A 13359-nucleotide genomic window follows, 5' to 3' on the forward strand; every position below is an offset into this window, starting at 1 on the left:
AATTTTTGTGTGACTTTCTAACATATATTTTCTAAAAAAAATTAAAATAAAATTTATATATTTAGAAACAACATAAAAAGCACTATAAGTAATAATAATTAACAATTTAAAACATTTAAAAACTACTTGCAAAAAATACTATCAAAGAAATTTTTTTTGACTCCTCAAATAATAATAGGTTCATACTTTATTAAAACAGGAGTATATGGTAGTGTTAGATTGGACATAGAGTTTAAGAAAGAAAAAAAAACTTCGGCCACCTACCAAACATACTCCTACAACCTGTTATTTTAAATATCTACTCATTTGTTTGACTATGACAAAATGTCACTAAGTGGTCTTTTGGTTCGAAAATAAGTTAAACAATGGTTATTATACCATGAATTAATAATGTGAAGATTAGTAAAATAGGGATCCGTAATGTGAAAATTATTTCTCGTTGGATGTATGGTTCATTGCACTAAAAAAGGATATACAGTCACACATCTCTATAGCAATACTTCATTTTAACGATGAAAATTTTTCTTTTGAACCATTCTTCATGTTATGTTATAATATATGTTCTATATAACAACACTTCACTATATCATCCAAAAGATATCGAAACAAACGAGACTGTTATAAAGAGATTTGACTGTACAAGATATCGTTTAAAATATTTATTTATATTTTAAGCTAAAAAAAAATGAGTTTACAAATTATACCATTGGATGTTTGGCCTTCGTAGGCTTATGGAAAAGATAAAAAATTATATCAAAATTGGTGTATAACTTTATATAAGGATTAGCTATACGTAAATTGAAGATATAAACCAAACATTGAGTAACTATTACAACTCCTTTATACCATAATAATTTCTTTCTATATACTCAAACCAAATAACCCCTAAGAGAATAAAGTCTAGGAATTTTAAAATTAAATTAAAACGAAATAGTGTGATATAATAATAAATGAAATAAGAGAACATTATTCATATCAAGTTCGCATCATCAGCTTCCATAAGAAGTAATAATGAGTGATCTCATACATCAGGTCTATTTTGATCAAAAATGTTTTCTGCACTGTGTTTAGTGGCATCCTGACTATAGGTGGGATCATGTCGGTAACCCAAACTCCAAACAAAGCATAGCGTGTGTGTCTAAAAATCCTTCCCTCTTCCGCCGGTTACCGACACAGTCAATTGGGCACTTTAGTTCGTCAACTTGGCGTTACGTTTGTCCAGAAGACTAATATGAAAAGACAACCAAGGACACGCATCTTAAGCCATGGATCATTTAAGGGTAGTTATGTCTTTTCAAGAAATTAAAGAGAGTATCAAGCTATCTATGGGTCCACGTGTTTTTTTTTCCTTTTCTGGCGGTTTATTTGGGAGGAGGGAAGTGGAAACACCGAGGACTAGATTCCAAATGTTGTTTTGGAACGTTTTGATTTGATTTGATTTTGAGGGTTATAGAGATGGGTTTTTTGAGTTCTATACTGGGTTTTTGTGGATTTGGAGTTGGAGTTTCTGCTGGCTTGGTGATCGGTTACTTTATGTTCATTTTTTTTCAGCCAAACGATGTTAAGGTGCTACCTCTGTCTTTCTTTCTCTATCTTTATTTATGATTGTGCTTCAGTAGGTATGTTTTTCGTTGGCACTTTCCTCTATTCAGTGTTTAGTGTATTTGTTGATTTGTGGGGTTTTAAGTTCATTGTCTCAAGTGACAAACACGTCCGGTGAAGTTCTATATTTTCATTTGCCTGCTTGAAGACATTTTATTTCAAGCATCTAAAAAATTTGGAGTACTTGCAAATAGGTGCTGAAATTTTATGTTTATTATTGGAATGAGTGGGCGTGATATAGAAGATTCATGTAGCCGGTTGCAACTAGATTGAAATCGAGGTGTAGTTGGTTGATTGTTGGTGCTATATTTATGTGCTTCTACTAGATTGGTTATGGTGGTGGAGAAGAATATCTGCATCGTGATTTCCTATTTGAGTTGATTTACATAATTCAGTGGTCATTCCCCAAGTTGAGCTCATATACCCAAGGAAATTAACGTTTAGTAATGCGGAAGAAGCTACACTAGCCTCGAAATCTCGCTTACTTAAAAAACGAATCCTATGAATTCCGTGTAATATTTATTAAACCCTTCTTGTTGTAAGCCTCCTAAATTTATGAAGACAGTAGTGTTCCTCTCTCAAATTGAATGCCTCCATTACAACTTAGACAAGTATCAATCTAAAGATTAATATAATTTGAACGCTGATCGTCAACCTACTGCTGGCCTCCTCTATTCTAATTTGAGACTGATCCTTCTATTATGAAAATGGATAGAGTCATAACATCAAGATCAGGCTTAGAGGTAAAGGTCAATTCCACAAAGGAATTCTCTCACAAGAGAATTCTTCATCAAAACATCATAAACTAAAAGACTTCCTATTTATATGCGAGTTAATGGAGTAGTCTGTAATACAAAGTAAAGATCCTAAATAACTAGTAGATTATGTGGCCCAGGTGGGTGGACGTGTGGCCCACAGGTTATTTGTTTATGAGAATAATATTTCTGGAAGTCTAAAGTCTTGGTCAAACGTGGTCGATCCCCAGTCAACCCTCAATCAAACTTGGTCAACTCTTCATAGAGGACTCTGGCCTTCTTAAATGGTGTAAGTCTATGATCATGTTGTTGTCAGCTTGTCATTGTCGAAGAGGTTAAGGAAATACAGATTAATAGAACCTTGTCAAGCATCCCTACACATTGTTTGTCTTTTATGCCCACACTGGTTAGTGTGACCAAAAAAATTAAAGATGTTGAGAATAAATTTCTCGTATGACACAATTGATGAGAGAAAGAAGTTTCAGTTGGATAATTTGGTCACATCTCCGAAAAGGTATGGAGGGCTTGGAGTGAAAGATTTTTTGGTATTCAATAGTGCATTATTAGGTAACTTAATGTGGAGATTTCGTAATGAAACAAGCTTTATGGAGGACTGATCCAAAGAAGTATAGAATTTAGGAGCTGGAGGTTTGGGATCATTACATTACTCTATGAATGAGGAATATCTTGAAGAGATAAAGATGATTTCAGCAGTGACGTCCCTTTAAACTAGGAAAGAAAATAGGGTTTAGCCGTGGAAGCCGGGTGGTATGGTGATGCACATTGATGGCTGATTTCCATCTATTTAAGTATTTATAGCATGTATATCTACACTCTACAGTGTAGAAGATAAAGGAATCATTTGAGATTTAAGATTCAGGTGAAATTAACAAGACTTAAGAATAGTTGATTTTCAAAAGTAACTCTAAAAACAGAACATTACATAGCAAAACATGACATCTGGAAGAAGAATGGCAAAAAAATAGATTCTCTCTATAAAGTCCTATTACATAGGCTGCTGAAACCACTGGACACGGAGTTTCTTTACCTGTCAGTGTGAACTCTCAGAGCACTGAGGAAGGTAAATGACAACTAGAGGGGTGATACTAAAAGCTGAAAATGACGACTGTTTCTCACATCAATGTGAATTACTTTATCAAAACATATTAAGCTTCGGGTATGCATATCAATTATCTAAAGAGCCACTTGTATGTTATCAATCTGGTTCCTAATATGCAACTTTTGGTTGATATTATGGGTTGCAACATCGGTTCCCTTCCCGCAAAATATTTGGGCCTTCCTCTGGGGGCCAAATCTAATGCTATATCTATCTAGAGTGATGTGTTAGAGAAAGAAATGCGAGAGAAAGTTGTCTACTTGGAAAAGACAATATCTCTCACCAGGAGGGAGAGTGGTGTTGGTCAACAGTGTTCTGGATTCTTTACCCGCTTACACCATGGCTCTTTTTTCCATGCCTGTAAGTGTCTCCAGAAGGTTGGATAAAATTCGCAGAGACTTCCTTTGGCAACGTAACAAAGATAGGAGATCTTTTAACTTAGTCAAGTGGAACACAGTTTTCAGAAGTAAGAAGTTTGGAGGATTGGGGATTAGGGATTTGAATGCGCATAACAGTAGCCAATGTGTAAGTGGATCTGGCGTTTCAATCAAGAAGAAAACTCTCCTTGGAGGGCTGTAATTTGCTCCAAGTATGATCTTCTTGATCCCTGGACCACCAAACCTACTCCTCCTCCTTTAGGACTTGGTATCTGGAAACATATCAGGATATTGTGGGATTTCTTCATGTTGCACTCTTCAATAAAAGTGGGGGATGGTAGAAAGACTAAATTCTGGCAAATATTTGGCATGGCAACTCTCCTGTTAAAGACAGCTTCCCAGACCTTTACAGAATCACTTCCTCGAGAAATGCTCTCATTTCAGACTTCAGATTGGATCATGGTTGGCTGATCAATTTCAGGAGAAATCTAAACGATTGGGAGGTGGATAGGTATCTGAGTCTCTTGGACTTTCTCCATAGATCTTCTTCTTCTTCTTCTTCTTCTCCTACCTCTGATTGCCTCATCTGGACAGCGAATTGGAAAGGCACATTCTCGGTGAAATCATGTTATGCTATTTTGACATAATCTAACCCACTGAATACTCCATGGCCTTGGAAACCCATCTGGAAGGGGCTGGCCTCTCCCAAGGTTAAATGTTTTTCCTGGTTGGTATCTAGAGAAGCTTGTCTCACACAAAGCAACCTACAGAGAAGGGATATGCAACTTGTCAACAGATGTGTGTTATGTGAAGAGCAGCTGGAGGACGTCAACCATCTTTTCCTCCACTGTAACCCGTTTGGCCATAGATTTTGCCAATATTTATTTGGATTTTTTTTGGCAAATACATGTTTGTTCATAAATTTTATCCATATTTTGGCAAATTCCCAAAAACCAAAACCCAAATCTCAAGAGCTGGTTTTGGCCCAAAATATTACTATTATATTTTTTAAAAATTGCCCCAAACTTTTGTATTTTATAAAAGAGCGCACCATTTATTATTTTTGTAACAATGTTGCTTCGTCTTCTCGGTCATCTGATAGTGTATTATGTAGTTCATTATAAAAATGATAATTTTATACCAAATTTATTTATGTTCAGGACTATGGTTTGCAATAATATAACGAATGTTATTGATGAAGGTGCTGTTGGGTATTTATGATAGTTTTTAGAACTTGTGGGTATAAGTCATGTTTCATGTTTTTTAAAAAAAAAGTGAAATATGTTTTAATGTGATATCTCAGTGGGCAGCCATTTGAGACAAACTTTACTCATGCTAAATTCTTCTCCTTCTTGCTCATTGATATCTTTCATATGTCTCACTTCTGCACTTGTATCAGTGGAGGAGATTACATTTTCTATTTTACACAATCAGCACCTTTGGAACAGCTAATGGTTTTCATTTTCTCAATCAGGACCCTGTTATTCGTCCATTGGTCGAACGAGACACTCAAAGCTTGCAGCAATTACTTCCTGAAATTCCTATTTGGGTTAAATGTCCGGATTATGACCGTGTATGCATTTAGTTACATGTTTAACCTGCATCCTTGAAGTTGAGCTGTGAATTATATTTTTATTTCCTTTGTTTGTTGCTGAAGGTGGACTGGCTCAACAAATTTCTTGAGCTCATGTGGCCTTATCTGGACAAGGTATTCTCCATTTCTCAACCATGTTTTGAATTTCTTTCTCATCGATAACTGTCAAAAAAGGAAGTAAACTAACCTAGTTTATATAAACAGGCTATTTGCAGGACTGCGAAGAATATTGCTGCACCTATTATTGCGGAGCAAATTCCAAAGTATAAAATTGAGTCTGTTGAATTTGAAACACTGACTTTGGGGTCCTTACCACCTACTTTCCAAGGTTAGTGGTTTCTTAATGTCCATTAACAAAATTAGTTGGTCCTTCTATTTTTAGATAGTGTTGTGACTTACGAGGAAATTAATATGCGGCATAAGAAATTAAGAATAAGATACAGAAGATGCCCTCTCTTACTCGTATGCTTTCCATTCCTATCGTAGAAATGCATTAGATGATAATTGTTTAGTGGTCTTGATGTTTTAGTTGGCTAGGTAAATGTTCTGCGTAAGAAGAAGTATCAGTTATGTAGGGTAAGAATATGGTTATGGCATCAGAGAATGCAATGCATTACTTTGTAGTTGTTCCATTTGTTAGCTGAAGTTCACATTAATATATAATTGTCAAGGAGTTAACCCTCAAACTAGCAGATGCTGTCGTTTCGACACATAATAAGAGTTTTTTCCCCTTTTTGATAAGTATCATGTTTGGTATTTGGTGTAAGTTAATGAATTTGACTGCACCACCAAATAGTCTTTGAAAAGTTCGGTTAGTAAAGCTTATATCTTCGACAGAAAGATGCAAACCCATGATCTTGAACGTCTTGTACAGATAAGAAGGGAAGGTGAAACAAACTAGTTGACGGAGTTACTTGGGGAGTTTTTTCTGTTTATGAATTTCTGGGAACAGTGGTGTTATTACTATTAAAGTGTTGCACGGGATATTCTCTCTCTTTCATAGAGTTGTTGCAACACCTTTCATATACCTCTTCCCATTCTTCTTACTGGTTGCTCTGATAAGCTGCAATAGCTCATCTTCTTTCTCCCTCTCAACTACTTTCTTGACCCTCGGTATATGTCAGAACTTGGATGCAATGGAATTGTGATCTAAAACTTTTAATATGATGGTTTATAAATAAGGTAGTGTGTTATAGGAGTTTTGACTTAGCTTCAACATAAACTTCACCTAAGGTTCTGCTGCTGGCAGGTATGAAGGTCTATGTTACTGATGAAAAAGAGTTGATGATGGAACCATACTTAAAATGGGCCAGCAATCCTAATGTCACTGTTGCGGTCAAAGCATTTGGATTGAAAGCAACTGTTCAGGTTTTGCAATTTTTTTAACTGTTCTGCATTTTGCCAAATTTTGAGAAAAATAAAGTGCCTGCCTACATTTGTTGTAATTGGATAGAAAGTTGTAATTGCTTAAGTGGATATTTCAGGTTATCGACTTGCAGATCTTTGCAGCTCCACGTATTACTCTGAAGCCTCTAGTTCCGAGCTTTCCTTGTTTTGCCAAAATCTTTGTGTCACTTATGGAGAAGGTATGTCAGTCACATTTCTGGGAGAAGAAGGCATGTTGCTTGCAAACATGCTTCCAGTAGTAATAATGGCAGATAGTTAAATGTTTTGTGGTTGGTGTCAAGCCAACTGGCTTCATAATGGTATGAAATACTTGAGACAGTATCATTGGTCAGTGTCCTTTTCTCTATCCCGAGAATGTTAACATGTTCCGGATTGAATATCTTTTTCTTGTTCTGATGGGTTATTGTATGGAAAAATCAGGCGGTGAAATGAATTTGCTTGACGTGCACAATGCAGAAGTGCACCATTACGTACTTAGTTGCTCTTAATGTCCTGGATGTAGTATCACTGCTTTGGTTTTACTTTCCATTTTGAAGATCTATTTCTTTTGTTCAATGTATGATTGTGTATTTATGCTACTGTCTTGTTAATGTCCTCCTTTTTTTTATTTTGGTTTTTAGCCACATGTTGACTTCGGGTTGAAGTTATTGGGTGCTGATCTCATGTCCATTCCTGGGTTGTACAGGTTTGTCCAGGTATTATTGTCTTTTATGACAATTTATTTCTTTTGAAATATTATGTTTGCTGTATTTGACTATTTGCCCAAAAGATCCTGGAAATATTGATTTCCCCCAAGGGCGTCTAGTGGTTAGAGCACAACACCTGACGTGTGGTTAGACACGCGTGTGGGTTCAAACCGTGCCACTGACAAAGCTTGATATTAAGTGGAATAGGACTGAGAGGCGGGCCCACTATCCACCGAGTTCCGAACAGTGTGCCACTAATCCTCCCGAATCCTCGGTCATTTAAAAAACCCTTAAAATTGTTAATTTTTATTTGTGTGTGTGTGTAAGCTTTTGGCTTTTGAAAGCTGCTAGAAAATTATTATAAATGTCTTGATAGAATCCAGAGTTGTAAGTTTTGATGTTTAAGGAGGTGAATCACCTGTTAGATATTCTACTGCTTTGCTTTGTGAAGATGTGCCTGGGATAACGTATTTGTTTAGCTGTTACTAAAGATCATATGTTAATATCAGTTAGAGCTTTGTTTGCAGGAGACAATTAAAGATCAAGTTGCTAACATGTATCTATGGCCTAAAGCTCTAGAAGTACAAATTTTGGATCCATCCAAGTATGCTACATCTTGATTTTGTTCCCACATTCTTTGACTCACTTCACAAATTCCTCGTAATAACTTATTTCATTTTGGGAATATGTAGAGCCATGAAAAGACCAGTTGGGATTTTACATGTTAAGATTTTGAGGGCAATGAAGCTGAGAAAGAAGGACCTATTGGGCGCATCTGATCCTTATGTAAAACTTAAGCTTACAGAGTCAAAGCTTCCATCTAAAAAGACCACTGTGAAGCATAGTAATTTAAATCCAGAGTGGAATGAGGAATTTAGTATGGTAGTTAAAAATCCGGAATCACAAGCATTGGAGATCTCTGTTTATGATTGGGAGCAGGTAACTTTCAAGATTTAATTCATTTAGATTACTTTACTTATTGTGTCTCAAGCTTCTTTTTGCCTTCTGTATCAGATTGGGAAACATGACAAGATGGGTACAAATATCGTCCCGCTGAGAGATTTGACTCCTGATGAGTCAAAAACTATGACACTTGATCTCCTGAAGAATATGGATCTGACTGATGTTCAGAATGACAAGCAACGCGGACAGATTGTAGTAGAATTGACGTATAAACCGTTTAAGGAGGAGGATTTGCCAAAAGATTTTGAAAAGGCTGGAACAGTTTTAAAAGCTCCCGAAGGAACGCCACCAGGGGGAGGTGTCCTTGTAATTATAGTCCATCAAGCTGAAGATGTTGAAGGAAAGAACCACACTAATCCATATGTCAGGATTATCTTTAAAGGGGAGGAGAGAAAAACTAAGGTGCCTACTTGCCATTTTCTTTAGCCCTTCATTGCTCTCTCCTTAGATATGGTTTATAAAAGCGCCTGACCTTGAACCTACAACCTGACTGCAGCTCTACCCCACAAGTGAAAAGACGATACTTTAACCCCCCCCCTCCCCCCCCCCCAAAAAAAAAAAATGTCCCAATTTAATTTAACTTGACCCTTCGCTTAATTGGAAGTCAGTTTTAGCGCAAATCTGCATATGTCAGTACTACATTATCTATGTTGATTTTTGGATATGATAAATCCTCACAATCGACTCATACTACACATTTCGACGTTGTTCTAAACATATTGCGTTATTAACTTACTTCAGTACAGTATATTTTCAGGCTTAAAACTAATCTTTGTGGTAATTTGGTTATCCACAAACTGGACTTATAGGGAGCATTGGTCATTTTGCATCTTCATCATAAACTTGCATTAGCCAACTAAGTTTCACTAATTAAACATTGAAATTACCTGACTGATTGAAATATGGATAGGGAAATACGTAAATCAGAACAGATACAGAGACAGCCGTCAATCAGAGATGGTAGAGAGGAGTAGGCAAGCAGCTGTGAGAGGAGTGATTATTAAGAAGTGAAAAGATAACTCAAAACTTGTTTATATCCCAAGCTTATAGAGTGAATAACCAAATAAATGTATTTAAAATAAAAGAAATAATGCGTCTACATAGTTTTTTTTTTGAAAAAGGTAACATAGTTGTATATTGATATAAGACTTCACTAAAATTGTGAAGTCACCCATAATTACAAAAAGGGTGCCCTAGTAAAAAGTAGACACTCCTAGTCCTTCTTCTCCTTATAAGGACTCTAATACATTTAAAATGGATTCATGATCCTCCAAAAGCTGACCTTTACACTAAAAATAAAAAAGAGCTAAACATTTCATCTTAATCTTCTGAATGTTGCTAGACTTATCTTCAAAATATTTTTGATTCCTCTCTTCCCAAACTGTCCACCATATGCATGCTGGGACAATCCTCCATCTCTCTCTTTCTCTAGATAGTGTGCCCACTTTACTCCAGCTTGCCAGAATATCAAGGACTCTTCCTGGCATTGCCCATTGAATTCCCCTCAGACTAATGAAAATTCTCCATATCTGGGTGGTGAACTTGCAATGCAGAAACAGATGGTGAATTGTCTCTGCCTCCTCTTCACATAGATAACATTTGGAACACAATTGGAATCCTCTTCTAGTTAGATTGTCATGAGTTAGAACTGCTTCTCTTGCCAGTAACCATGTGAAGCAGACCATCTTGTATGAGATTTTTATTTTCCAGATCATCTTCCATGGCCAGCATTCCACCTGATTATTGGACAGGTTAAACTCCTTGTAAGCATCTTTAACCGAGAACTTCCCTCGACTATTACCTTGCCAATTGATCATGTCTTGATCTTGGTTTGAGCTGATGCCACTGACTGCTGCAAAGCACTGTAGAATTCCACAACTCTGTCAATCTCCCAATCATTTAATAGTCTTCTGAATGTGAGGTTCCAACCTTGGTCTGACCATACCTCTTTTATAGTTGCATTCTGTTGTTGACACAAACTGAAAATATCAGGGAAGAGACCCTTCAGAGGTCCTTGTCCTAGCAAATTGTCCTCCCATAATGCATCTACATAGTATGAGCAAGGTTATGCTGATTCCGCATTAAATAACCGATACTTCCACAACAAGTTACTTAGATTCCAACCTGTTCTTTTTCATTACCCACCATTTTCTCCAGAATCCTGATCCCCTAAGGCCTTAATGGAAATAGGTTAGGGGCAAGTACCTGCTGGAAGCATAGCATCGGTATCACCAGCAAGTTTGTTTTCTTAATGGAAAGAGGTTAGGGACCTTTCGCCACTTGTATGAAAAACTCCTTGATGTTTTATTTATCTGTTTTTTTCTTCTCCTGATTTGGATGACTGAAATTTTTCCCGTCTGCTATTTTTGTAAGTTTCACAATGATAAGGTCTCGTTTTCTACTTAAATTGAATTGGGTTGGAATTTATTGAAATTTTCAACAAGTACAAATGGAAGGATCCCTAGAAACAGACTTCTGCTACTTAGACTTATTAATTAAGTTATAGGATTTTGTATAGAATATCAAAACAAAAATGATTTCGTTTCTACCATTATTATGATAATACATATTCCAACCTGCTTGAATACCAAGAAAATAAATGGATTCAACATTTGATCTTTTCTCTGAGATAAAGGCATAATAATAAGAAGGAATATATAGAATTAGAATCGGTTTTTTTATCATTTAACCCCCTTTTATGTTTCTAAATTGCACTTTTGCCTTCATTGTTAATCTACTTAGGTCATACGTAACAACTTATGGAGGTCATCTTATTAGAAACCTGTGTAAAAGCTTTTCTTACTGTGTAACTACTTTGAATTTCATCTGAACTTGAGAAATGTCCCATACTACTGCTGAATTTTGCCCATGTAAGCACTAGAAGTGATTTCTCCTTTGTGATTGCAGCAAGTGAAGAAGAACAGGGATCCAAGATGGGAAGAGGAGTTTAGTTTTGTGTTGGAGGAGCCTCCCGTGAATGATAAACTGCATGTGGAAGTTATCAGCACCTCAACAAGGATTGGCCTTCTACATCCAAAGGTACGTAAGCTGCAATTTACTCTTATTTATTTTCCTCATCAGTAGACTGAATGCTGCAAGTAATATTTGTCGAAAACTTAAGATCACCATCTAGTGTATGAGTCAAAGTGTCCTTAGAAATCATAATAATGCCATCTTTTAGTTTCAAAAGCTCAAATCCATCCGCCATCAGTTATTTCATGAGATATTACTGGTTTTCCTATTTTAATGAGTTCCTAAGAAATATGTTCTCTTGTTTATATTGTCCTGCAAATTTTCCCGTGGCCCTCCTCCCAGGACCCCAAAAAAGAGTTATCATCTTCAATTAATTCAGAGTTTTCATTTAGCAATAATGAGTATTTAAAAAAAATTAATTTAATGAATTTATGGACCTTCTTTTGGGAAAGAAAACATTAGTACAATACTTTCCCTAATAGTAATGAATTTATTAACTTTATATGTGGCTTCAATTAAGGACTTGACATGGTTAGGGCATGACTTTTCTAATAGAAATAAAATTAAGAGATAACCATGCCCTAGTATCCCTAAATATGAGCTGCATAAGCTTTTGATCTCTTGCCAACTCACCAATTATTTTTATCAATTTTGGATATCTCGTATATAGGGCTCTGCCATGTATTCCTATGATCAATTTAGTATGGGCGATTAAGCAGTAACACTCTCTCAAGATGAAATGTTATATTTTCTGTTTTCGACAAAGTCGAAAAGCAGATGGAAGGTAGTATTATTATACTTGGAAGATAAAAACACGTATTCCAGAAAGGATGGAGTAGGCTGCTTCTATATGCTACTGTTTTCAGTTGTTCGTTGCCCTACTAAAGCGTTAGCTTTTTTTCTTTTGGTGTACTTCTTAATACAGGAAGTGTTAGGGTATATTGATATAAGTCTTTCAGATGTCGTCCACAACACAAGGATCAACGAGAAGTACAACCTCATAGATTCAAAAAATGGACGGATTCAAGTTGAGCTGCAATGGAGGACCGCTAAATAATTCTATCCCGCCTTTGCTAAGCTACATAAGTTCCCTCTTATGCTAAGACAGACATTTTTCTCTCTTCAAACTTGTGTGTTGAAAAATCATCGAATGTTTTGTGTACATAGTACAATGACAACCAGCTGGTTATGGTTATTTATGTTTTCAGTACAGTTCTTCTCTGCATAGCAGGTCGGTTCTGAAACGGCACCCCTTAGATATATTTGATTCTCATCTTTCATTAGATATTCTTTCTTGGTTGTTTTAGTCCTCAGATATTTGTTGAACTAATCCAGTTAAGAGCGACTGAAACAAGAGTGATTCATAGGGACTTAAAAGAGGGGTTACCTCTTTTTAGTCTCGGAACTTCAGCTTGATGAGAAAAAGGTGGTTCAGGTAAGGTCAACCTTAACCGGTGTAACAGATTAAATGAGTTTAAGTTATATGCACTGTCAAGAATTTTTACTCCAAAAGTTGTATACAATTACAGTACATATAACTTAAAACTCGGATGTATTTGTTTACATGTCTCGTGTGCGAATATTGAGTTGCCAATCTGCTAATACTGCCTAACATTCTTGGGGACACTAGCACTAGATTTTCCCAAAACAGGGAAGGTATTAGTTGTAAGTTTTCTGTAATTTTTTGGTTTTTTCTTGCCCAATTGTTTTCTTGTTGCAGTGCATGCATCCGTCAGCCCCAAGCCCCTTCCAGGAAAAAAAGGTGCTTCGTGGAATTTGTGTTTGTATTCAATAGGAAAACACGAGATTACCAATGGACTACATTTTGCTTTTACGAGCCTAATCCAAAATATGAACCATGAGAGAAAATACCTTTTGAATATAT

The 13359-nt window shown here is 36.1% G+C and overlaps 1 protein-coding gene across 3 annotated transcripts; it reads left to right on the forward strand.

Moving 5' to 3' along the window:
- Positions 1–1332: 1332 nt before the first annotated feature.
- Positions 1333–12759, forward strand: LOC107820292 (synaptotagmin-1). Of its 3 annotated transcripts, XR_012710459.1 has the most exons (13): positions 1333–1566; positions 5326–5424; positions 5509–5559; positions 5650–5773; positions 6695–6813; positions 6930–7031; positions 7473–7547; positions 8066–8142; positions 8231–8477; positions 8553–8903; positions 10692–10762; positions 11409–11540; positions 12400–12759. XR_012710459.1 is itself a non-coding variant. In XM_075254928.1 (12 exons), exons 1-12 carry the CDS (start codon positions 1456–1458, stop codon positions 12529–12531), a joined length of 1620 nt encoding a protein of 539 aa, XP_075111029.1. In that variant the 5' UTR covers positions 1338–1455; the 3' UTR covers positions 12532–12759. The 3 variants fall into 3 exon arrangements, 2 of the variants coding, with proteins under 2 accessions (XP_075111029.1, XP_075111030.1); XM_075254928.1 differs by lacking the exon at positions 10692–10762 and having other exon boundaries at positions 1338–1566; XM_075254929.1 differs by lacking the exons at positions 5326–5424; positions 10692–10762 and having other exon boundaries at positions 1338–1566.
- The last annotated feature ends 600 nt before the right edge of the window (positions 12760–13359 follow it).

This window comes from Nicotiana tabacum, chromosome 6 (genome assembly GCF_000715075.1).
Source record: "Nicotiana tabacum cultivar K326 chromosome 6, ASM71507v2, whole genome shotgun sequence".
In the NCBI taxonomy this organism is placed as follows: Eukaryota; Viridiplantae; Streptophyta; class Magnoliopsida; order Solanales; family Solanaceae; genus Nicotiana; species Nicotiana tabacum.

Coding starts and splice junctions, on each gene's coding strand:
- LOC107820292 (XM_075254928.1), top strand. CDS start 1,456: ATGGGTTTTTTGAGTTCTATACTGGGTTTTTGTGGATTTGGAGTTGGA. Junction 5,425..5,508: donor AATGTCCGGATTATGACCGT/GTATGCATTTAG, acceptor TTGTTGCTGAAG/GTGGACTGGCTCAACAAATT. Junction 8,904..11,408: donor GGGAGGAGAGAAAAACTAAG/GTGCCTACTTGC, acceptor TTGTGATTGCAG/CAAGTGAAGAAGAACAGGGA.